Genomic DNA, 24,845 nt, shown 5'->3' with positions numbered 1-24,845 from the left:
TAAAGGCCTATTATACCTGCCTTGCATGAGATCAGGGTTCGATCCCCAGACCATGCACTTTCAATCCCTCCACTCCACAAGAAAGTTCAACAAATGATGTTGCAATAACGGGACAGTTGTATGGAAAAGAATGAAATGTGACCTCACCATACAGCATACAAAAAAAAAAAACAATAAAAAAAGACCTACTACAAATCTGTAAGAATAAGATTAACTACCTAATTAAAAAAAAATTAACAGAAGCAATTCACAAAAGGAGACAAATGGCTAATAACATATGAAAACACTTGTAACCTAAAAAAAATGCAGATTACAAATAAAACATTCACCTTTGATCTGAGTGCTAACTTTACAAATTTTCTGTTATATCAACAGGTATACCCTGTGACCCAGCAATAGCACCACTAGAGAACTTATCTGTAGGAATGAGTTGGACGCATACACACAGATAAATAAACATGGATATCTACTGTAGCACTTCTGAATTTCTGAAAACTGGGAAACAAATTAAACATTCATGGGGAGACAGTTATTTAAAAGGATTATGCTAAAATTTGTATAATAAAATACTACATAGCTGTTCTTTGTTTTGACATGGAGAGATGCCCATAAGATTTTAACTGTCTTTCAGGTTTGAGCCCATTATGTAAATACGATTAATGGGAGTAAAGGAATGAAGGAAGGAACGAGAGACAGTAAACATAAAATGCCCAAATATTAGCAATAATAATCTCTAGGGGTGGGACTGGGTGAGAGCTTTCACTCTCTATATTCTTGAGTTTTGTCCTACCAGCCTTGATCTCCACATCAAGTAAGAAAACAAGAAATGGTTAAGAGTAACAACTCCAAGAGCAAACAGCCTGAGTTCAAATCCCAGTTCCATCATTTAATGGCTGTAACACTATGAGCAAACTACTTCTACTCTTTGTGCTCTGATTTACTTATCTATTACACAGAAATAGGGCTGTTATGAGGTTTAAACATGTTAACATTTGTAAATCCCTTAGTTTCCTGTATACAGTGTTAGCTCCCAATTATATAATAATCATAAACAATAAAACTGTTTTTTTTTCCTGTAAACAAGAAGAGGAAGGGTAAATATAAGAATGAATACAGGAAGTAATGCTTCCCCATACTCAGCATATTATTACGGATATAAATTCTTGAGTTACAGCCAAGTCTTATCAAAGGATAAAACCAAATAATAGTTTTCAGTTCAAAAAAAAAAAAACATCTCAAAGAAAGTAACCTTACATAACATATAAAGTGATTTTGAGAACTGTTCAAAAGAACAATTCCAAAATCAGTTTCGATTATAATAGCAGCATTGCAGGTATAACCATAGTCTCCTACAGGACGTATCTTTAGAGAAACTGCAGTTGGATAGTACTTAGGCATATTAAAAATCCATTTCATTGCTCTACTGGTGATGGAGAGTGAAGGGGAAATTTATGATTTTAATCTTTTCAACTGTTATCTACAATGAATTTTTTCTTGCTAGCTGGTTTTAAACTATCAAAAATATTAGCTAAGGGGTGGACCACTCTGGCTCAGCAAGTGGAGTTCTCGCCTGCCATACTGGAGACCCGGGTTCGGTTCCCGGTGCCTGCCCATGCAAAAAAATAAAAATATATATATATAAATATTAGCTAAGTATTTATACCAAACTAATTTTCTGGGCTGGTACAAGGGGAAAACAATAGGTAGGTTAAGTGTTATATTAAGGAGAAAGATTCTAACCACAAGACAGAAAATCTAGGAAATTAATAATTAAAATGATAAAACAGTAATTATACTCTTCATTTTAAGAGAATCTTTCGTACTCCCTATTTTTACTATTGTCCCACTTTATAATATTTTCTTTTCTGTACTAAAATTTTACTGATCTGTTTCTATCTCTCTTCATTCCTAAAATATTTATTCATCTAGTGTCAATGAACACAGTACTGCTTTGGAAAAAGTAGTCCATTCTAGAGAACAGTAGGAATTCAGAGTTCAGCAATGCATACAAGTCAGAGCCACTTTTTTCTAATGATTGATGGTAAAGATAAATTCCCAAATAGAACATAGCAAGTTTTCCCTCAGAATCAAAATAGAATTCTGAATATATCATTCTTTGGGTTAAAATAACAGTTCCTGAGGGAAACAAGAAGCCTTTAACTTCCTAATTATCTACTTACATTCACTCTATTTTGTGACTTAATCTTCTCAATGCCCAAGAAGGAAATATGTACGGTTCAACACTGATAAACTAAAAGAACTCATGGTTAATGAGTCTTAGTAAACTATATTAAAATTATGCTCATATAGCTGAAAATGACAAGATCTAAAGAGCTGAATACTAATTTGGCAGACAGAGTGCATATTTTGATTTAAGGGTTTATTAGCTCTATGCCCTATTCTGTTTTAACTTCTTTAACAAAACTAACATTTGATGAATTCAGTTAAAGGACTATCAATACTCCCTAACAATTTAGAGAATTGATTTCTTGGGTGGGAAGTGAGGAGTATTTTGAGCAAAACTTAATGCAAGAGGCAATTAAGTAGATGGATGATTATGCCAGAACCTGAGTGCCCATTATACAGAATATACTCAGTATTTGCTAAATAAATAAATAAATATTTTAAGAAAGGAGGTTTTGTAGAACTACAAATGTCTAAAGAAATTAACAGGACTAGGGAAGGATTAATGAAATCCTTAACTTTCAAAAAAAAGGTAAAAGAGCTGGTAATTGTTATTACAAAAAGACTGCTGCTAGGCATAGATGAGTTGTGATTAAGTAGAAGTAAAGCTTTTGGAAACCAAATCCAATAAAAAACCGAAAGGTAATGATACTCTCTCTCTACTCCCTGTCTCCTTTCACTAACTTAATTCATAATTAATGTGATTTTGAGAGGTTTTACTGTAAATACATACTATTCATTCACTCACCATCTTTTCTTTTCATATTTTTCTTGTAGAAACTCCTTCACTTTTTGTGGATCCCTGAAGTCTGGAATTGCTGAAGATCTATCATCAAATAATCCTAACCAAATCTGTTTACAGACCTTTGGAAATTAAAAAAAAAGAATCTGTTAAACTCAACATATTCATTTAATGAAAATTTAAGGGGAAATTATGATTGTTTCAGAAAACCAACCTATCAGTATTTTTATTAGTACTTCCTCAAATGAGGATATTTATTAAACAAGAAATGAAGAGGCAACAAATGAAGGAACTAAATAGTGCACTATGTAATAAAATCTTAGCAGTACAAAAAAACAGGATCTCATAGGAAATGAAGCGGCAAAACAGGGTTTAAAAGGATCTGGATTTTTGAAGCTCAGCATGATCATAAACTGCAAACCATTACTGAAGTCATGTGACCTTTATGAACCTCAGTTTCCTTATCCACAATACAGAGGAAATGCACCAGAATCAATTTTATGGCCCCTGTGCTGGTTTGAAAGGAAGTATGCCCCCTAAGAAAAGCCATGTTTTGATATAAATCCCATTTCATAAAAGTAGAATAATCCCTATTCAATACTGCATATTTGAAACTGTAATGAGATGATCTTCCTGGTTGATGTGATTTAGTTAAGAATGGTTGTTAAACTGGATTAGGGGATGACATCTCCACCCATTTGAGTGGGTCTTGATTAGTTTCTGAAGTCCTATAAAAGAGGAAACATTTTGGAGAATGGGAGAGTCAGAGAGAGCAGAGAATGCTGCAGCACCACGAAGCAGAGAGTCCACCAGCCAGCGACCTTTGGAGATGAAGAAGGAAAATGCCTCCCAGGGAGCTTCATGAAACAGGAAGCCAGGAGACAAAGTTAGCAGATGACACCATATTCACCATGTGCCCTTCCAGCCGAGAGAGAAGCCCTGACTGTGTTCGCCATGTGCCGTCTCACTTGAGAGAGAAACCCTGAACTTCATCGGCCTTCTTGAACCAAGGTATCTTTCCCTGGATGCCTTTGATTGGACATTTCTATAGACTTGTTTTAATTGGGACATTTTCTCAGCCTTAGATCTGTAAACTAGCAACTCATTAAATTCCCCCTTTTAAAAGCCATTCTGTTTCTGGTATATTGCATTCCAGCAGCTAGCAAACTAGAACAGCCCCTCACAGGTTTAAAAATGAACCAAAAATAAAATCTACTGAATAGATGGAAATATTAGTGGTCAATGAGAGGGAAGTTTAAGGGGTATGGTATGCGTGAGTTTTTTCTTTTTTGTTCTTTTTTTTTTTCTGGAGGGATGCAAATGTTCTAAAAAAATGACCATGGTGATGAATCACTTTTTACTACTATGTGATGATATTTTGTGAGCCAATGATTATACACCATGCACAGAATGCTTGTATGTTAAGGATGTTAATATCTGTATGTTGTTTTGGTTTGATAATAAAAAATAAATTAAAAAAAATAAACCAAAAAGAGCAAACAGAAAGCACTAGAATCATAAACAATAACTTTATTGACTAATGGCTTAAAAATGAGAATCAGAGACAGTTAACATTTTTAGAAAAATCAAAGGAGAAATGAAATGATGCAGAACTCAAATATGACACAAAGAAGTCAGGTAATAAATGAAGAATCAATAAAACATTTATAAAGTAGAATACATCAAAATTAAAATGTTTTGCTCATCAAAAAAAACAAAAAGCTACCAACTAAAAAACATTTTTTACAAAACATATAAAGAACTTGAATACAGAATATGAATATATATATATATTTATACATAAACTTCTACAACTCAATTATTAAAGATTGGAACAAACCACACAATCTCTTTTTAAAAAGGCAAAAGATTTGAATACTTCACTACCAAAGAAGATATACAGATGGGAAATAAACATGTAAAAAGATGTTTCACTGCATCAGTCATGAAATAAACGCAAATTAAAACAATGGGCCCCATTACATAGACACTATTAGAATGGCTAAAAATAAAAATACTTGACTACATTATATCTTAGTGGGAATGTGGAACAACTGGCATTCTCTAAAATGTAAAAGAATACAATCACTGTGGAAAATGGTTTGGTAATTTCTTAAAAAGTTAAACATGTACTTACCATATGACCTGGCTACCATTTCACTTCTAAATATTTATCAAAGGAAAATTATAAAATAAATAAATAAATAAAACAAAAAACAAACAAAAGAAAAATAAAAGCATATGTCTATACTCAGAATTGTATATGAATATTCAAAGCAGTTTTATCAGTAATAATTCAAATTGGAAGCAATCCAAATATTCATCAACAGGTGAATGGATATTCAAACTGTGGAATATCCAAAATGGGATACTATTCAGCAATTAAGAGGAACAAACTATTGATGTAAGCAACAACAAAAATAAGTCTCAAAATAATTATGCTGACTGAGAAGTCAAACAAAAAGGAGTATATACTGTATGATTTCATTCATTTAAAATTATAAAATTTTCTCCTAAATGTGTATATCCTAAAAATAAAAGCATTCTCTCCCATGTAACCACAGCACAGTTCCCAAAATTTGGAAGTTAAGAGTTACACTATTTACACTATTTCACAGATTAAACAATTGTCCTAAATAATGTCCTTTATCATAAAAGGAAAAAGTTTTCCTGGTCAAAAAAAATAACTGCCTCGGATCTTCAGTCTCTTTTAATATGGAAAAGTTGATTAACTGTCATCTTTCATTGCTCAGATTTTTAATGTTTTTATTGTGAAATATAATATATATATATATATATATACTAAAAAAAAAAAAAGCAATAATTTTCAAACACTCCAACAAGCAGCTACTTTGGTGTGGGTTACGATTCCACATCTTTAGATTTTTCCTTTTACCTGCTCCAAAACACTGGAGGCTAAAAGAAATATCAATATAGTGATTCAACACTCATACTAAATTGTTAAATTCTATTTTCTCTGCTACAATTTCTCCTTCTTCTGTGATACTTCTCCCACTCTATAAGGATCTTTGGGCTATGTCCTTTCTAACTTTTTTCATGTCAAAAAGTGCTGTCAATAATACAGAACAAGGGGATGGAATTAGTTGATATTCTTGGAGAGGCTCACCCCTCTAAGCTTCAAGAAAGTAAACTTTCTATAGTGAAGAAGCTAAGACTACCTATAATTTTGCCTAAGAGTTGCTTACAGGAAACCTCTTTAGTTGCTCAGATGTGGTCTCTCTCTCTCAGTCCAAATCAGCAAGGAAAATCATTACTCTAAGGGATGTGACATTCACAGGTGAAAGTCTCCCTGACAACAATGGGGTATGACTCCCAAGGATGAGCCTGGCCCTGACAACTGTGGGATCAACAATGCCTTTCTGACCAAAAAGGGGGAAAGAAGTGTATAAAATAATGCATCAGTGGCTTTAGAGAGTTCAAAGAGAGTCAAGAGGCTATTCTGGAAGCTAGTCTTAAGCAAACTTCAGCTAGATATTTCTAATTGCCACGAACCCCAACCAACATCATGCCTATTAACCTTAAAGAACACCCATGATCTGAGACGCTCTAGAAATTTCATTCACTAAGTTTACTTTCCTGAAACTCATGACTGATTTTTGAAGAGTACATGCCAGTTACTTTGCAGATTATCCCTTAATTTGGGTTTGTCTGCTGTTTCCTGAAGATTAAAATTCACATCAAACATTTTTGTCAGGAACACGAAGTATGTGATATTGTGTCCTCAGTGCATCATATCAGGAATCATACAATATTGATTTGCGCAATCAATGTTGGTGTTAACTTTGATTATTTGATTAAAATTCCCTTTGCTAAATATCTCCATTGTTACTACTTTTCCCTTTGGGATTAAAAAGTATTTTGTTGGAGGGGCACTTTTGTTACCAGACAAAGGTGATGGATTCTTTTGCTCAATGCACTCAAATGACCAATTCCTGAGACTCTGGAGTTTCAAAGAGAAAAAGTTTATTGCATAGTGTGAAGCAGAGATCAGATGGCCTATCGGTCCACTCTACTGCCTGGTTGTCCTGATGACTGAAGGCATGCATTTGCAAGACAGCTGACTATTGTTACCTCCCGCCAAGGAACAGAGACAGACTAACTGGCACAAATGCAGAACAGATTTCTGGATTATGCTATTATATACTATATTCTAGGCAAACCAACCAGGCGGTGTGACAAAATCATTTTGCTTTCTTTAAACATTTGTGAATACATGGGTGGCTTACAGTAAAAGTAAAAGAGGATTAGTTATATAAAATTCTTCTATGTAAAAACGGCGTTTACAAAAGAGGTAAATTTTAACGTTTTGCATGATTGGCCAAATAGAGGACAATTTGAGCATCAACAAGAATAACTGCAACTAACTGAAACACATCAAATATTAGAGTTCACAGTGAGCTTTAAAAAATAAAACTAACTAGTAACTCCTGGAAGATACCATACAGCTAACTTTATTTTTAAAACTGTTGAATATTGAGGACCCACAAATAAGCTTGTTTTTGTACTCTGTATCTAAGGATTTTTACTGAATCAGAAGTAGTTTTCTTGTATTTAAAAATAACATCATGCCAGTGACCCAGGTTCAATTTCCAGAGCCTGCCCAGGCCAAAAAAAAAAAGTAAAAATAGCATAAGCCCACTGCAATATTTATGAAAGCTACGTTTTCTAAAATATTAGTTTTAGTGAAAAGAGAAGCACTGTTTAACATTTTTGCAAATTTCATTAATGCCTGGCAAATAGAAGACTATGGATATCTATCTGCTTCTCCATTATTATATATTATATATATTCTGGAAAACTCCACAGTTCACTCATGAGAGAACTGAAGTGAAAACAGCTAATTAAGTCAAGTATTATCATGATCCTTTAGGATCCCTGTATTAGTTTGTTAAACTGTCAGAATGCAATATACCAAAAATGGAATGGCTTTTATAAGGGGAATTTAATAAGTTATAAGCTTACAGTTCTAGTGCCGAGAAAATGTCTAAACTAAAGCACCAACAAAAGGTTACCTTCACTCAAAAAGGGTTGATGTCTTCAGAACACTACTGTCAGCTGAGAAGGCATGTGAACTGGCATCTGTTGTTCCCTTGCTCCTGGGCTCTGTTGCTATCAGCCTGTGTTTCCTACGAGGGTTCCTCACTTGGCATCTGTGGGCCTTCACTTACCTCCTCTGTGACACCACTCTGGGTTCTGGCTTGCTTAGCAGCTCATGGAAGGCACATGGCGACGTCTGCTGGGCCTTGCATATTGAAGCCTCTGGATCTTGCATTGTTGGCTCTATAAGCTCTGAAGCCACTATTCTCCAAGTGTCTTCATCTCCTCTTCCAAACGCCTGTGTCAGTGTCTGCATCTGAGGTTTCTTCAAAATGTTTCTGCTTTTAAATGACTCTAGTAAACTAATCAAGACCTTTACCTTGAAGGGGTGGTGTTGTATCTCCATCTGATCAAAAGGTAGCACCCACATTTGGGTGCATCTCATAGCCATGGTAAAAATCTAATCAAAAGTTTCCGCTCTACAATACTGAATCACGATTACAAGAATCAGCTGTCCCCTACCCCAAGACTGGATCAAGATTAAAACATGGCTTTTATGGGGTACATAATATTTTCAAACTGGCACAATCCCCTACAGTTTCCAGGGATACATCTGGAAAACCATTAAGTTAAAATATCACCATTTTTACAACCTCTAATTAATGCATGTTAGTGTTAAATCCCAATGGCTGCTGATATATCCTGCTGCTACCCCCCCCAAAAAAATAACCAAAATTAAATATGCACACAACCTATGAAATTGTGGGTCTTCCTCCCCTTTCAAATCAAACTTCAATATTAAGAAACCACTACATCTAACTATCAATTGAGAGGACAGGAGAACACTGAAACAAAATGAATGCTATCGGCAAAATTCAGACAGTAGGAAGCTCTATCAACAAATGACAAGGTTGTATGGGAGAGAGAATGAAAATTACTGCAGAAGAAATTTCAAGAATAAAAGGAAAAAAAAGACAAAAGTCAGGTAGTGTTGTTTCTACTTCCATTAATTGAAAAGCAGGTCATTAAAAAAGTTAACTCCCCAGAAAATAACAACTACTTATACTCTGGACAAATACAAAACACTATTAAAGAACCACAAACATATATAAGCAATACTTCTACAAAAGGAACACTCCTGGTATTTCCTGTTTTGTTTTCTTTTAAAGGATCATTATTTAAAAGCAAGCCCCAGCCAGCAATGTGCAGAACTCCTAAAATGCGAACAGATATCCACAAATGTTAAAACTTAAAAGTACAAGAAGGAGACTTCCGGAGAAGATGGCGGCTTAGTAAGACACGCGGGTCTTAGTTCCTCCTCCAGGACAGCAACTAAAGAAACAGAAACAATACGAAACAGCTCCCGGAGCCACGACAGAGACCAAAAAGACAGCGTACCCCATTCTGGAACGGCTGAATGGGCAGGGAGAATCCGCTGCGCTGAGATACCCGAGGGGCGCACATTTTCCCGGCCGGGGCAGCTGGCGACTGGGGTCCCCTCCACGCACGTGGCTCCCCGGTCTGACTGGGAACGTTGGATAGCGGGGCCCTCCCGCCACGCTTGGCGTCTCGGGCCAGCTGGGCAATTTGGACCGACACTCCCCCAAGCCGCTGCGGCCAGCGACCCCCCCTCCACGCACGGTTTCCCGGGCCGACTGCGAGATTCGGATTGGCAAGTTAAAGGAGCCACAGCATCTTTTACTGGTGGGACCCACAGACAGACGAGCGCCACGAGCACCACCTACTGGGCAGGAAAAGAAAAACAGAGCCCAGAGATTTCACAGAAAAACCTTTCAACCAGCCGGGTCCCACACCCACGGAAATCTGATCAAATGCCCAGACACCAGCAGAAAATAATGGATGACGCTCAGAAAATTGAAGATATGGCCCAGTCAAAGGAACAAACCAATAGTTCAAATGAGATACAGGAGCTGAGACAACTAATGCTGAATATACGAACAGAAATGGAAAAACTCTTCAAAAACCAAATCAATAAATTGAGAGAGGACATGAAGAAGACACGAGCTGAACAAAAAGAAGAAATAGAAAATCTGAAAAAACAAATCACAGAACTTATGGGAGTGAAGGACAAAGAAGAAAAAATGGAAAAAACAATGGATACCTACAATGGTAGATCTAAAGAGACAGAAGCTACAATTAGTGAACTGGAGGATGGAACATTTGAATTCCAAAAAGAAACAGAAACTATAGGGAAAAGAATGGAAAAACTTGAGCAGGCGATCAGGGAACTGAATGACAATATGAAGCGCACAAATATACGTGTTGTGGGTGTCCCAGAAGGAGAAGAGAAGGGAAAAGGAGGAGAAAAACTAATGGAAGAAATTATCACTGAAAATTTCCCAACTCTTACGAAAGACCTAAATTTACAGATCCAAGAAGTGCAGCGCACCCCAAAGAGAATAGACCCAAATAGGCATTCTCCAAGACACTTACTAGTTAGAATGTCAGAGGTCAAAGAGAAAGAGAGGATCTTGAAAGCAGCAAGAGAAAAACAATCTGTCACATACAAGGGAAACCCAATAAGACTATGTATAGATTTCTCAGCAGAAACCATGGAAGCTAGAAGACAGTGGGATGATATATTTAAATTACTAAAAGAGAAAAACTGCCAACCAAGACTTCTATATCCAGCAAAATTGTCCTTCAAAAATGAGGGAGAAATTAAAACATTTTCAGACAAAAAGTCACTGAGAGAATTTGTGACCAAGAGACCAGCTCTGCAAGAAATACTAAAGGGAGCACTAGAGTCAGATACGAAAAGACAGAAGAGAGAGGTATGGAGTAAAGTGTAGAAAGAAGGAAAATCAGATATGATATATATAATACAAAAGCCAAAATGGTAGAGGAAAATATTATACAAACAGTAATAACACTAAAAGTTAATGGACTGAATTTCCCAATCAAAAGACATAGACTGGCAGAATGGATTAAGACCCAGCAATACCACTGCTAGGTATCTACTCAAAGGACTTAAGGGCAAAGACACAGATGGACATTTGCACACCAGTGTTTATAGCAGCATTATCTACAATTGCAAAGAGATGGAAACAGCCAAAATGTCCATCAACAGACGAGTGGCTAAACAAACTGTGGCGTATACCTATGATGGAATATTATGCAGCTTTAAGACAGAATAAACTTATGAAGCATGTAATAACATGGATGGACCTAGAGAACATTATGCTGAGTGAGTCCAGCCAAAAACTAAAGGACAAATACTGTATGGTCCCACTGATGTGAACCGACATTCGAGAATCAGCTTGGAATATATCATTGGTAACAGAGACCAGCAGGAGTTAGAAACAGGGTAAGATAATGGGTAATTGGAGCTGAAGGGATACAGACTGTGCAACAGCACTAGATACAAAAACTCAAAAATGGACAGCACAATAATACCTAAGTGTAATGTAACTATGTTGGAACACTGAATGAAGCTGCACCTGAAATATAGTTTTTTGTTTGTTTGTTTGTTTGTATCTTTTGTTTTTGTTTTTTTTCCTTTTTTATATATATATATTTTTATTAGTATTATTATTTTAATTTTCTTCTCTATATTAACATTCTATATCTTTTTCTGCTGTTTTGCTAGTTCTTTTCCTAAATCGATGCAAATGTACTAAGAAATGATGATCATACATCTATGTGATGATACTAAGAATTACTGAGTGCATGTGTAGAATGGAATGATTTCTAAATGTTGTGTTAATTTCTTTTCTTTTTTTTGATTAATAATAATAAAAAAAAAAAAAAGTACAAGAAGACAGTCTGCCCCATCCACAGGAATTGCAAAGCATGGGGGAAACTTTCAGAAAGGAAGAGCAGAAGCTGCAAAACTTGTTTATCAACTCTGCCCAAATTTCTGGCTCACTCTTGACCTATACATGTGTGGGGCTGACCCTAAGCAGCTCAATTAAAGACTAAAAGAACTGAGCAGACAAAGATTTCAGAAGGCATCACTGTGGGAGAAGCAGTTCATTGAAGTAAAAACAAACAAAAACCAGTACTTCTGGAGGAACAAAATAAAATACAGAGGTTCCTCAGCCTATAATTTTTAAAGTCTAGGATTTAATCCCAAATCAATAGATATACAAAGAAAATGGAAAAGGAGACCCACAATCCAAAGGCAAAAGCAGAGGCTGACTCCAAGATGATAAAAATGTTGGAAATAAAGATATAAAGCAACTAACTATACCTATATTGAACAATATAAAAGAAAACATGCTTACAATGAATGAAACTTATGAAATCTTAGCAGAGAAATAGAAACTACAGAAAAGAACTACATGTAAACTTTAGAACTGACAAAGATAATATCCGAAATAAAAACAGGAGTTTGGCGGTAACAGAAGAGTTAGTGGAGATAAATTATTCAATCTGGAGATTGGAGATGGCAAGAACATTTGGTGAGCTTGAACATACATTAATAGAAATTCTCCATTCTAAAGAACGGAAAGATTACTGAGAAAAAAAAAATTCACAAAACCTCAGGGACCTGCTATATAATATCAAAATCATCAACACATATGTTACTGGAGTACCAAAAGAACTGAAAATGAGGCAAAAAATAAGAACAATAACAACAAATTTGAAGCGAAAGTTTAAATTTTCCAATGTGACAGAAGACAAATTTAAAAGATTAAGGAAGCTTAGTGAATCACAAAAATGATAAATAACAACAACAAAACTGTACCTAAGGTACATCAAAATCAAACACTGGAAAACAAAGAGGCTGAAACTGTCTATCACTACAGAAGAACAACAATATGAATAAAAGACCAAGTAAATTTTTAAGAAAAAAAATTTCCAAAGCTAAAGGGAATCACTGTATAATGACACAATGGTGTATCTTTATCAGGAAGGCAATCATAAATATGCTGATACTTAATAAAAGAGTTTCAAAACATGTGAAGCAGTTAATTGATAAATTTTGGGAAAAAATATACAAATCTACCTACCATCAGATACCACATTGATCGCTCAACAACTGATAGATTAAACTACACAAAATCATACATAGAAGATCTAAACATTATCAAAGAGCTATGACTGACAGTTTTTACAAATGTCTGCAAAAGCTTAGTTGTTATAAAACCTAACAACTTCAGAAAACACATTCAGGAGCACATAGTACATTCACCAAGATAAATCACGTGCTGGAGCATAAAAGAAAATTCAACAGAGAAAAAGGGGTTAAAATTATACAGAGAATGTTTAGTGACAAGAATAAAATTAAACTGGAAAATAACTACAGTAAGGGATCTAGAACACCAGATATTTGTAAATTAAGTAATCACTTTTCCAAAATTCACGGGTCAAAGATGAAATCAGAAAAGAACTCAGAAAAGATTCTGAACTGAATAATGGTAATACAACATATCAAAGCTTGTGTAATGCAGTTAAAACAGAGCTTATAACCAAGATAATAGAAGGAAGAAAATACTAACATTAAAATTATTATTAAAAGATTAACTCCCAGCACGAGGCAAACAAGAAGGCAAAGTGAGACCCTTCAGGGCTCTGTTCCCCCACAGAAGCTTTGAACAAGTAGCAAGAACTGACAGAAGTATCTTTCTCAAAGCTCCAAAAAACAGTTTATGGATTGCAGTTAATAGGGCAAGCAGCTAATAAAGAAAAAGTGAGACAAGCAGTGGGGACAATCAAAGCAATAGGCTGAGCCCCCATTCTTGGGGTTTGTTCATATGAAATTTAACCCCACAAAGGATAGGCTAAGTCTAGCTAAAATTAGGCCTATGAGTCACCACCAAGAGAAACTCTTTTGCTGCTCAGATGTGGCCTCTCTCTCTCAGCCAACACGACAAGCAAACTCGGTGCCCTCCCCCACTCTACGTGGGACATGACTCCCAGGGGTGTGGACCTTCCTGGCAATGTGGGACAGAAATCCTAGAATGAGCTGGGACTCAGCATCAAGGAATTGAGAAAACCTTCTCGGCCGAAAGAGGGAAAACAGAAATGAGACAAAATAGTGTCAATGGCTGAGAGAGTTCAAACAGAGTCGAGAGGTTATCCTGGAGGTTATTCTTATGCGTTAAATATTTATCACCTTGTTAGTTGAGATGTAATGGAGAGGCTGAAAGGAACTGCCTGAAATTTATAAGAGCTGTGTTCCAGTAGCCAAGTTTCTTGAAGATGACTACATAATGATAAAGCTTTCGCAATGTTAACTGTGTGATTGTGAAAACCTTGTGTCTGATGCTTCTTTTATTTATCTTTTGGACAGATGAGTAAAACACGTGGATTAAAAATAAATAAATAATAGGGGGAACAAATGCTAAAATAAATTTAGTCGATCGAAATGCTAGTGATCAATGAAAGGGAGGGGTAAGGAGTATGGTATGTGTGAATTTTTTTCTGTTTTCTTTTTATTTCTTCTTCTGAATTGATGCAAATATTCTAAGAAATGATTATGATGATGAATATACAACTATGTGATGGAAAAAAAAGAATGTTCATATTACATGGTGATTGGTTTTAGTAATAAAAACAAACAAAAAAAGGTGGTGAGCTCTTGTGACACCCTAGCTGTTTCCCACACCATTCCCTCACTGGCATTTTGCTGGTTTGACCCATGTTCCCAACATGGTCCCTAGTCCCACTTCTGGGAGGAACAGATTAGCCCTCATGTATACCCTGGGAGCATGAGTTCTGACCCAATCTGTATGGTGGATGTCTGAGGAACTCTCTGAGCACTTTTCACAGGCCCTTACCATCCCAGAACTTGCCCTACTTGTATTGGGCAGCTCAGAGAGCTCTTCTTACAGAATGCTAAGGGAGAACAGTCAAGTCATGATGTGGTGGTTTGAAGTTATATGTACCCCAGAAAAATATGTTCTTAAATCGAATCCATTCCTGTGGGTGTGAATCCATTTTAAGTAGAAACATTTGATGAGGTAACTGCAGTTAAGCTGAAGCTTATCCCAATCAGGATGAGTCTTAATTCTATTACTGGAGTCATTTTTAAGCAAAATGAAATTCAGTTAGAGAGAGAAAGTGATAGTAAGCAAGAAGCTGATCAGCAACAGAAACCGGAAGAGAAGGGAGAGACCATGAGATGCTGTCATGTGCCTTGCCATGTGATAAGCTAAAGATCAAGGGTTGCCAGCAGCCAGCCCCAGAATGTCAGTCTTTGGAAAGAAAGCATCGTCTTAATGAAGGCTTGAGTTGCGTTCTTCTCCAGCTTCAAATCAAAAGCAAACAAATTCCCATTGTTTTACCCCAACCCATTTCATGGTATGTGCTTCAGCAGCCCAGAAAACTAAAATACATGGCTACCTGAGGGAAGGGGTTTCTGTGTTGAGAACATACACTGCAGTGCCCAGGACTGCGAGGAGGCCATTTCCTCAAGAAGACAGTCCTACACATGTAAATGAGGGAATTCCCAGGTAAGACAGATGCATGCCCAAGACAAGACCAAATGTAGAAAGAAAGCCTCTACACTCTTGTCTCGAGCTATTCTCTAAATTCACTGCATAAACTCATTTTATAGACAAACCAGAAGGCAAGTCCTCACACTTCCTTCTTTCCTCCAAGGTTTCTGATGACATAAAGTGCTGATAGCAAAAATCTGCCAATTAAAATTCTATATCCAGTGATGGTTATCTTTCAAAAATGAGGAAGTGATTAAAAGACATTCCTAGATAAACAAAAGCTAAAGGAGTTCATCATTACTAGACTGGCCCTACAAAAGATACTGAAGAGTTCTTCCATTTAAAAGGAAAAGAAAGACAACAGATCAAAGCTGCATAAAGAAACAAAGATCTTTGTAAAAGGTAAGGAATGACATGAGTAAATATAAATGCCAGTACTCTCGTATTTTGGTTTGTAATTCCAATTTCTACTTCCCACAGAACTAAAAAACAAATGCAAAAATACAATGATAAATCAGTAATTTTGGACTGATTGTGCAGAAACATGTAATTTGTGACAAAAAGTACATAAAGGTGGTGATATAATATTGAAATGAGTATCAAAACAAACGAGGGTGTTACCTCATGGTAACTACAAAGTAAATATCAGAGAACATGGAAGCTCACAAACAGAAAGCAGAACACAGGTTGCCAGGGGCTGGTAGCAAGGGAATGGGGAGTTAACGCATAATGGGTTTAGAGTTTCTGTTTGGGGAGAGGTTTAGTAATAAAAGATGTGGAGTATACTGCAACATTGTGAATGTGATTAATCCCACTGAATGTTATGATTGGGAGTGCTTAAGAGGGAAAAGTTTATGTTGTATATATGTTCCTACAATTTAAAAAAAGAGAGAAAGAGCAGTTAAAGAAACAATGACAATTAAATGCAACAACTGATCCTGAACAGGATCTCACAAGAGAGGAGAAAAGGCTCAAAAGGACATTATTGGGACTATGAAAAAATTGGAATTTAGGCTGTATACTTTATACCAACGCTCAATTTCTTGAACTTGATAAATGCATTTAATATGGTTACATAAGTGAACACCTTTGTTCCTAGGAAATGTAAATGGCACTATTAAGTGTTTAAGGAGCATGGTGTGTATAACCTACACTCAAGTGTTCAGAAAATGGATGGGATGATGGACAGGCAAACTAATGGATGGAGGATAGAATCAATCAGCAATGTAGCAAAATGTTAAAATTGGTAGATGTGGGTTATCTGGAGGGAGAGGATTATGCTCCAGTTCTCTGTATGGAATTTGTATTATTTTTGTAACTGTCTTTTAAGTTTAAAAGTATTTTTTCTTTTAAAAAGACCTACAATTATGGTAACTGTATGTACATAACACAACACAGATAAAGCAGACAAATTTCTTGAGAAATACAATTTATCAAAAACCAGTGAGGAAGAGAAAGTATGACTAGCCACTGTGGTCACTTTTACTCTGCCCCTATGACATCCAGATACCAGCGTGCGTTTCTCTCCTCCCTGAAAACCCAAGTCATCTCAATTTGGGCAGCTGGCTATTGGTAACTGAGTGAGAGTTGGGAACAGGCATGGAGGGAACAACTCAGCTTGGTCTCCCAGTCTCACAATAATAGCTCACTCACCTGGATCATACAAAAGCAAACGATAGGCTGAATGTGGTCCAGGAACTGTAGTTTGTAAACCCTGATCGAGAATAACTAAAGCAATCTTTACAAGGAGAAAATTGAAGGACTTTTACTACCTAACTTCAAAGTTTTTCTATAAAGGTACAGTAATGAAGACTTTGTAATATTGGTATAAGGAACGACAAATAAATAACTGGAACTGAATAAAGAACTCAGAAACAGATTTAAATTTACAGTCTTTTTTGATTTTTGAGAAAGGCTCCAAAAGAATTTACTGAGGAAATATAACAGAACTGGAACTAAAATTCATGGAAAAACATGAATCGTGACACCTATCACATCACACACTAAAATTAATTCGAGACGATCAAAGATGTATATATGAAAATTAAAACTTTAAAGCTTCTAAAATAAACATTAGATTATCTTCATGATTTGGGAGTATGCAGAGAGTTCTTAAGACAGAGAAAGCAATAACTAAAAATTGATAAATTAGTCTTCATTGAAACTAAAACTTTTTGCTTGCCAGAAGACACCAACCAATAAGAAAATAAATGGGAATGCCATACGTTGGGAGAATATATTCCCTAAACATATTATCTGACAAAGAAGAATGGGCAAATTCTGATATATTCATGTTAACAGAACAATACTCAGTAATAAAGGAACAAGTTACATCCATTCACATGCATAAGACTCAAAAGTAGTTTTATACAAAAGAGCATTTTTTATTATTTTATTTATATGAATGGTGCAAGAAATCTTAACAGTGGTTGCCTCTGGGGGGAATGAGGCCAGAGACTGAAGTCAGAGAACTGCCTGGGGAAATGGATATGTTCTATACCTTGATAGGGCTTTGGGTTACCAAGGTGGGTACATTTGCAAAACTAATTAAATGCATATTTATGATGTATGCATTTGATTGCATGCAAATTACACTTAACAAAAACTGAATATTGAACTCTAGTTAACGACAGAAATACCAAAGTGTTAAGAGGTGAAGTGAAGTAATATATGCAACTTATTTGGATTGCAAGAAAAATATAAAATGGATTTATCAGCAGATAGGTATTTGCTAAAGAAATATAGCAAAATGTTTATTTCATCTGCATACTTTATGAACTTTGATGCATATTTGGAACTTTTCATACTAAAATCCTAGGGGTGAGAGGACAGGAGCATCTGGCCATGGCCACCTATGAAAGTCAGTTCTGAGAAAGAATGCAGCTTGTAGCACAACCAGACTTCCTGCAGGCAAGGCAGCTGCTGAACCACAACATTCACACTACCTATGTGAGATCATGCAGATTATGTGAAACATGCAGATCATGCTTATCTGCAGTTAAGACCTATGACAATGTGTCACAGATGTTAATGGCATTATCAAGTGCATGAAGCAGGACAAGTTCTTGAATGAAGATGATTATTCAGTCATTCTACCCTCAAAAGATCCCTGCAGCATCAAAAGCCATTATGAGATCATCCTGGTGAAGTGATGGAGGCCACAGTTCAGCATGAGACTATGACATTCCTTCTGGGCACAGACTTTGTCTACTTACACCCAAAGCTTACTTAGCCTGTGCAGGATATACTGAATTTCACGAAACAGAATGAAGAAATCTTCAAGATCAATTCCTCAGCAACCTATGGATCTGGAGCTTGGTTAAAGTTTCTTATTATAAGTTCATAAAGCAACCTGCAACCACATGGCATCCTCTGATGCCAAGGCGAAATTCAGTTGCTGTTCCTAGCAGCCAAACAGGCTTCCTGCTCTGCCATAAGAACTCAAGCATCAACTTTCAAGAGCCTGAGTAACAACTGATACCGCAGAAGGAAAAAGACACAGGTGAAGAACTACAACTCAGACATGTACTAAATGGCCCTTGTGCTGCCAGAGTCTGACAGCAAGACCCTGGAAATCACCAGAGCTACTATGTTTCCCAGAGACTTACTTAGCCCCAGAGTAGTTACCTAATCTGAAGGCCTTCTCTGTCCTGACACAAACCTACCTGTATGGCTCTCTCTCACAGAACACCAAATGAAAGAAGCCCCAAGAAGTTGTGTGGTCCTAGCCAGGCCTTTGCAGGTCTGACTGTGATCCCTCCAGCCTCTGAGTCTTTAACAGCAGTTCAGAGTTTTAATACCCATATTAACCACTCCTAATGTGTGACCCTAACTTGGATCAGAAGTTAAACAAAGAATTAAGGGGAGGGAAAAAAATTACAAAACAATAGGAAATATGAACACTGACTAGATTACTGTTAATTTCTGTAGGCGTGAAAATGGTATTGCAGTTTTATTCTTTTAAAAAATTTGTTTTTTAGAGATAACATGAGTTGAAAAATCTACAGATGAAACTGTATGTCTTAGATTTGCTTCAAAATCTAAAGTTTATAGAATTATTCTATTTTTACACATATATAAATATTACCATAATAAAAAGCTTACTAAGGAAAAAAGTTTTTAACAATTTATATATTTAATTAGATTCAAATAAGTTTTTTAAAAAAGATAAATCAACTAATGGCAAGAAAGAAATAAATAGGAAAAAGTGAGATAAGAGAAACAGTGGAAGTAAACAGCTAGAAGGAAATAACGTGACGTGGGATATATAAAGAGCTAAGTAAACTCTCAGAGTAATTACATAACAAAATCGAGCTCCTTCTACACCGTTATGGGTTTCAGTCATCATTCAAAAGGAATCCACATTATAATATTTACAAAACTGAAGGTAACATTCCCTACATTCTTTTTATTAGTATTATTAGATATTTCTGTGAAAGCCCACAGTAAACATCAAAGAATGTACTCTAAATGTTTTAAAGATTACTGTTACTGGTGATTACATTCAGCTGGAATTAAAACAGAACCATAACATCATGCCTTTCCTTCCAAATAAAATAGGGGCCAGACTAAAATATGTACATACATTTCTTCATAAATATGCAGAATCTAAAAAACAATCTTATTAATACAACAAAATATAACTCAATTATTTTAGTTAGATGGTTTTAAACCTGAAATATCTCAGTAGGAATAAGTTAGTCTTTTAATGTTACTGATCATTAGTGAGTTACCTTTCCCTACTCACCATCATACTGACTCAAATTCTGCAAAAATTCATATCTTTACTACATTTACTAAAATAATTTCAAACCACATCATTTTCCTATATGATCCTTGTTTTCTGAGCTTAGAATCAATTTTAAAAGTATCTATGCAGATAAAACTACCATCCTATCTCTACAAAATACATCAGGTTTCAAAACGTTTTCAGATACACTTATCTTCAAATCAACCTTGTAAAACAGGCACGGCAGATACTTCCCACAGATTAGGAAGGGAAATGAAGCTTAAGGAGAAATGGTTTGCCCAACATGACAAGGTTCATAAATTAGTACTGCACCTGGATCAGAATTTTTTGACTCTTAACCTGGAGTCTTAAGTCATTTATGGGTTTCCTCAAATGGTGAATCAGAATCACTCGGGCTTTTCTATGTGAAGATGTACAGAGACATTCTAACATCCAAAGTGAGACCCCTGACTCTTCCTGTGCTTTATCTAACATCCAGGGTCAGAACCCTGAGAAGTAGAGCCCAGGAATTTTTACCAAAAAAAAGCAAATCAAAACAAAAAACATGTTTAACAAGCACCACAAGTGATTTCAATGAAATTCATCTGGATATAAATATTTAAAATATTTCTCCTTTGATTTTTCTAAAAATGTTTAATGTCTCTGATTCTCATTGAAGGTCAGTTTGATAAATACTCATGTATATTTTCTTACTACTCTAGGAATAATGATAAAGCAATGCCATGGAAATGTCCAGTATTTTTTGAGGGCATTAATACCAACACAGAATAAATTTGAGAACAATGAAAAAAAAAAGGTATAAAATCTAATGGGCCATATGATGGGTCATCAAAAAATTAAACGGAACTACATATGACCTGCAATCAAAAAGTTAAACACAGAACTACATATGACCTGGCAATCCCACTTTTAAGTATATATCAAAAAGAACAGAAAGCAATTAACTCAAAGAGATATAGGTATACCAATTTTTATAGCGGCATTACTCACAATAGCCAAAAGGAGGAAGCAGCTCAAATGTCCACCAGCAGATGAATGGATAAACAAAATGTGGTATATACATACAACTGAATATTATCAGCCCTAAAAAAGAATGAAGTTCTGATACATGCTACTGTATGAGTGAACTCTGAAGACATAATGCTGAGTGAAAAAAGTATGGCACAAAGGGACAAATCTTATATGATTCCACTTAGATGAACTAGCTAGAATATGCAAATTCATAGAGACAAAGTAATTACTGGTAGGGGAGAAGGAGGGAGAATAGGGAATTAATGCATAATGGGTGAAGGGTTTCTGTTGCAGGTTCACGGGAAACTTAGGGAAAAGCATGGTGGTGAGGTAGCACAACATTGTGAATACGATTAATACCACTGAATGGTATACTTGGAACTGGATGAGTTAGCAAAGTTCACATTGTATATACATTTCTGTAATTCAAAAAAAGAGACTAAAGGGATAATAACAGTGAAATGCAATTACATGATCCTAGACTGGATCTAATAAAATGAAGGAGAAAAATGCCCAAAAGAACAGTATTAGCACATATGAAAAACTGGAATATGGCCTGTAAGGTTTATATCAGTGTTAAATTTCTTGAACTTGGTAAGTGTACTTAAGTTAGTTATATAAGTGAATAACCTTGTTCTTAGGAAAAGTGCTTGGACTATCAAGAGTAAAGGGGGCATGATGTCTACAACCTATCGGCAAATGTTTAGAAAATAGGCAAATACATAGGTTGGCTAGACAGACAGAAAGAGAATGGTATGGCAAATGTAACAAAACATTAAAATGGGTGGATCTGGGTATCTGGGTAGAGGGTACATAGGAATTCTCTGTATGGGTTCTGTAATTTTTTTTTTAATATTATTTTTTGCAACAAAGTCTGAAACTATTTCAAAATTAAATGTTCATTAAAAATCTTATAGGCAAGTAAATGCTATAAAAATTTGCAAAATGTGGGTGGGAGTTTTAATTCTGTGGGTTAAATACTCCTGGAAGACCTGATAAGGAAAAATTTTGATAAGGCTTGAAGAGAAGATTAAGGCTAAATAAAACAACATGAGTGAAGACTGGCTGCAAAAATGGAACAGAGATAGCATGTATATAAAACAAAACAAATCATTGCAATTAAACATTTCTGCTAGGAAGGATGTAACAAAAAGAAAACTAGAAAAATAAGCCAGATTATAAAAGGATTTATATTGTGAGGTAAAAACCATAGGATGATTCTATAAACCAGGGGTCTCCTAATTACCACTTGAAGACCAAATGAGCTTACTGGTCTGTTTTGTACTTCCCTAAACTAAAACTGGTTTTTATACTGTTATAGTATTTAAAAAAAAAAGAATATGCAGCAGAGACTGCAGGTGCACAAATCTTAAAGTATTAACTATATAATCCTTTACTGAAAATATTTGCAGAGACCGCCTTTAGGCAACAGATTAATCATAGATTAATTATAGATCCTGGAATACTGAGTATGTAAATTGACTCTACCACCCAAAAATGACATTTAATATGTTGCTAATAAAATAGCAATTTTCAAGGTTATTATTTTAAGCTCAGCATAAAGCCAAACTCAAAATGCTCCAGTTTAAATATATAACCCAAATATTAACACAGACAACCTGACTGCATTCCATAACTGAAAAGTCCTCCCACTGAAACCAGTCTGAGCTAGGAATGAAAATAAACACTGGTAATCCTTCTTCTATAACTTTACTATTTTAGATTCAGATTAAATAAACATCTAAATATCTGTATCATTTGACAAGAAATGTGCTGGAAGCTTTCCCAAGTAGGCTGAGTTCAAAATGCACCACTATCAAAGAAAAAAAATTTATATATATATATATATATATACACACACATACCACTATCTGAAATATAGATATTATTACTATTTTATGCTTGAACAGGAATTAAGGCGTAGGTGCATCTTGTCCAAGGTTTTCAACCTGCCACGTCCAAATTGTTTGCACAAAACACTACATTTAATACTTAATAAGTTCCTTCCAATTTGTATCAGTTTCCTTACCCAATGACAGTTTGGGTTAGGTTATTTAGTTGTTTTTTTTTTTTTTAAATAGCTGAAAAATTCTACAATTCTTTTTCTTTGACCAATACCACAGAATATCACATTCATGACCATTTAAAATTCCTTTAATTCTCAGTGAAAATGAGATGATAAGAATTGCTGCGCATGAAATGTCCATTGGCAAGTGGGGAGTGGACGACTCCAGAGCGGGGGCCATAGAAAAGATTTCAGCTTTTGCAATTGCTAGGGGATAATTTTGATTCCACTTTCCACAGTTTCATTTGTAATGCTTTCAAACCATCTTCCATCTTCTCTTATTAAAGGCTGTTGGCATTCAGAGTTCCCCTGTCATATGGGAAGGCACATGGCAACGTGTGCTGGTCTTTCTCTCCTGGGTTCTAAAGGATTTCAAGGGTTCTCTTAGCAACTGTGACATTTTGCTCCTCCAAAGACATTTCTCTCTAGTCAGTCAGTCTCTCTCTCGCTCTTTCTGCCTGACCCATCATGAATTGGGTGGGTCACAACTCAATTAAAACAACCTAACCAAAAGGTCCCACCCACAAAAGGTTTGCATTCACAAGGATGGATTAAAATAACATGGCCTTTTCTGGGGTCCATAACACATTCAAACCAATACAGCCATCTACAAAGAACAATGAAGATCTGGAAGCTATTTGGTTAATCTGAGCATTAAATAAGCCAAAGCAGATGGCAAAGAATATGTTTGTTTGCTTATCTGCCTGTCTTGGCTAGGGAAAGAGTGCGGTGTTATAAAGAAAACACCTGAGCAAAGCTAGTTTTACGTCCTATGCAAATCCTGGTAAGCAAATAACTCATATGTTTATTGCATTTTGTGCTAGTAGATGTAACTGAGTGTTTCAGTTTGCTAATGCTGCTGAATGTACTATATCAGAAATGGATAGGCTTGCATAAAGGGGATTTTTTTAAATTACAAATTATAATTCTCAGGCCATGAAAATGCCCAAATTAAGGCACCAACAAGAGGACTCCTTCTCAGAGGAAAGGCAGCCTCCAGGTTCTTCTGACACATGGGAAGGCACATGGCAACGTCTGCTGGCCTTCTGGGTTGGTTTCAAAATGGCTCTGTCTGCTCCTGTAGGTCCTGGCTTCTGCTGGGGAGATTTCCTTCTGCCTCTACAAATGTCTCTGTCTGCTCTTTTGAGGATTCCAGTAAACTAATAAAGATCCACCTTGAACGGGCAGGATCACTTCTCCCTGGAAATAATCTAACCAAAAGGCTCCACCCACAATTGGGTGAGTCATGTCTCCATTGAAACAAAAGATCAAAAGATCTCACCCAAATAGGTCTGCCCCCACAAAACCAGATTAGGATTAAGAATGTGGCTATTCTGGGGTACATAATAGTTTCAAACCAGCACACTGAGGTTTGGAAAAGATTCACGTTATCTCAGGGAAAAAGAGGGGCAGACAACAGAAGAAACAGGCAAATATTTTCAAGAACATAGTTTAAAACCAAGTAAAGACTTGGCTTAAATATGTCTCTGAGTATAAATATTTTTATAAAATGAAAAAATAAAGCTCAATTAGATGATGGAATAAGAATTAAGAATTAGATGGTAGATTAAGTACCAGATTCTATTATAAATATTTGCATTCCTATTTGTGCAATCTCTTTTATGGCCA

General features: G+C 35.7%; 1 protein-coding gene across 6 annotated transcripts in view; it reads right to left on the bottom strand.

The window, feature by feature from the left end:
• The window catches only part of AGFG1 (ArfGAP with FG repeats 1), a 112,333-nt gene that overhangs the window by 28,675 nt on the left and 58,813 nt on the right, over window positions 1-24,845 (bottom strand). For all 6 annotated transcript variants that reach the window (XM_077155333.1, XM_077155334.1, XM_077155335.1 and 3 more), the window contains one exon: window positions 2,933-3,048. In XM_077155333.1, the coding sequence (XP_077011448.1) occupies window positions 2,933-3,048 (116 nt within the window). The remainder of the gene's footprint in view (window positions 1-2,932; window positions 3,049-24,845) is intronic.

The sequence above is a fragment of the Tamandua tetradactyla genome, chromosome 3 (genome assembly GCF_023851605.1).
Source record: "Tamandua tetradactyla isolate mTamTet1 chromosome 3, mTamTet1.pri, whole genome shotgun sequence".
Lineage (NCBI taxonomy): Eukaryota > Metazoa > Chordata > Mammalia > Pilosa > Myrmecophagidae > Tamandua > Tamandua tetradactyla.
Note: the sequence above shows the minus strand (reverse complement) of the source record. Positions and strands in the feature narration are given on the sequence as shown.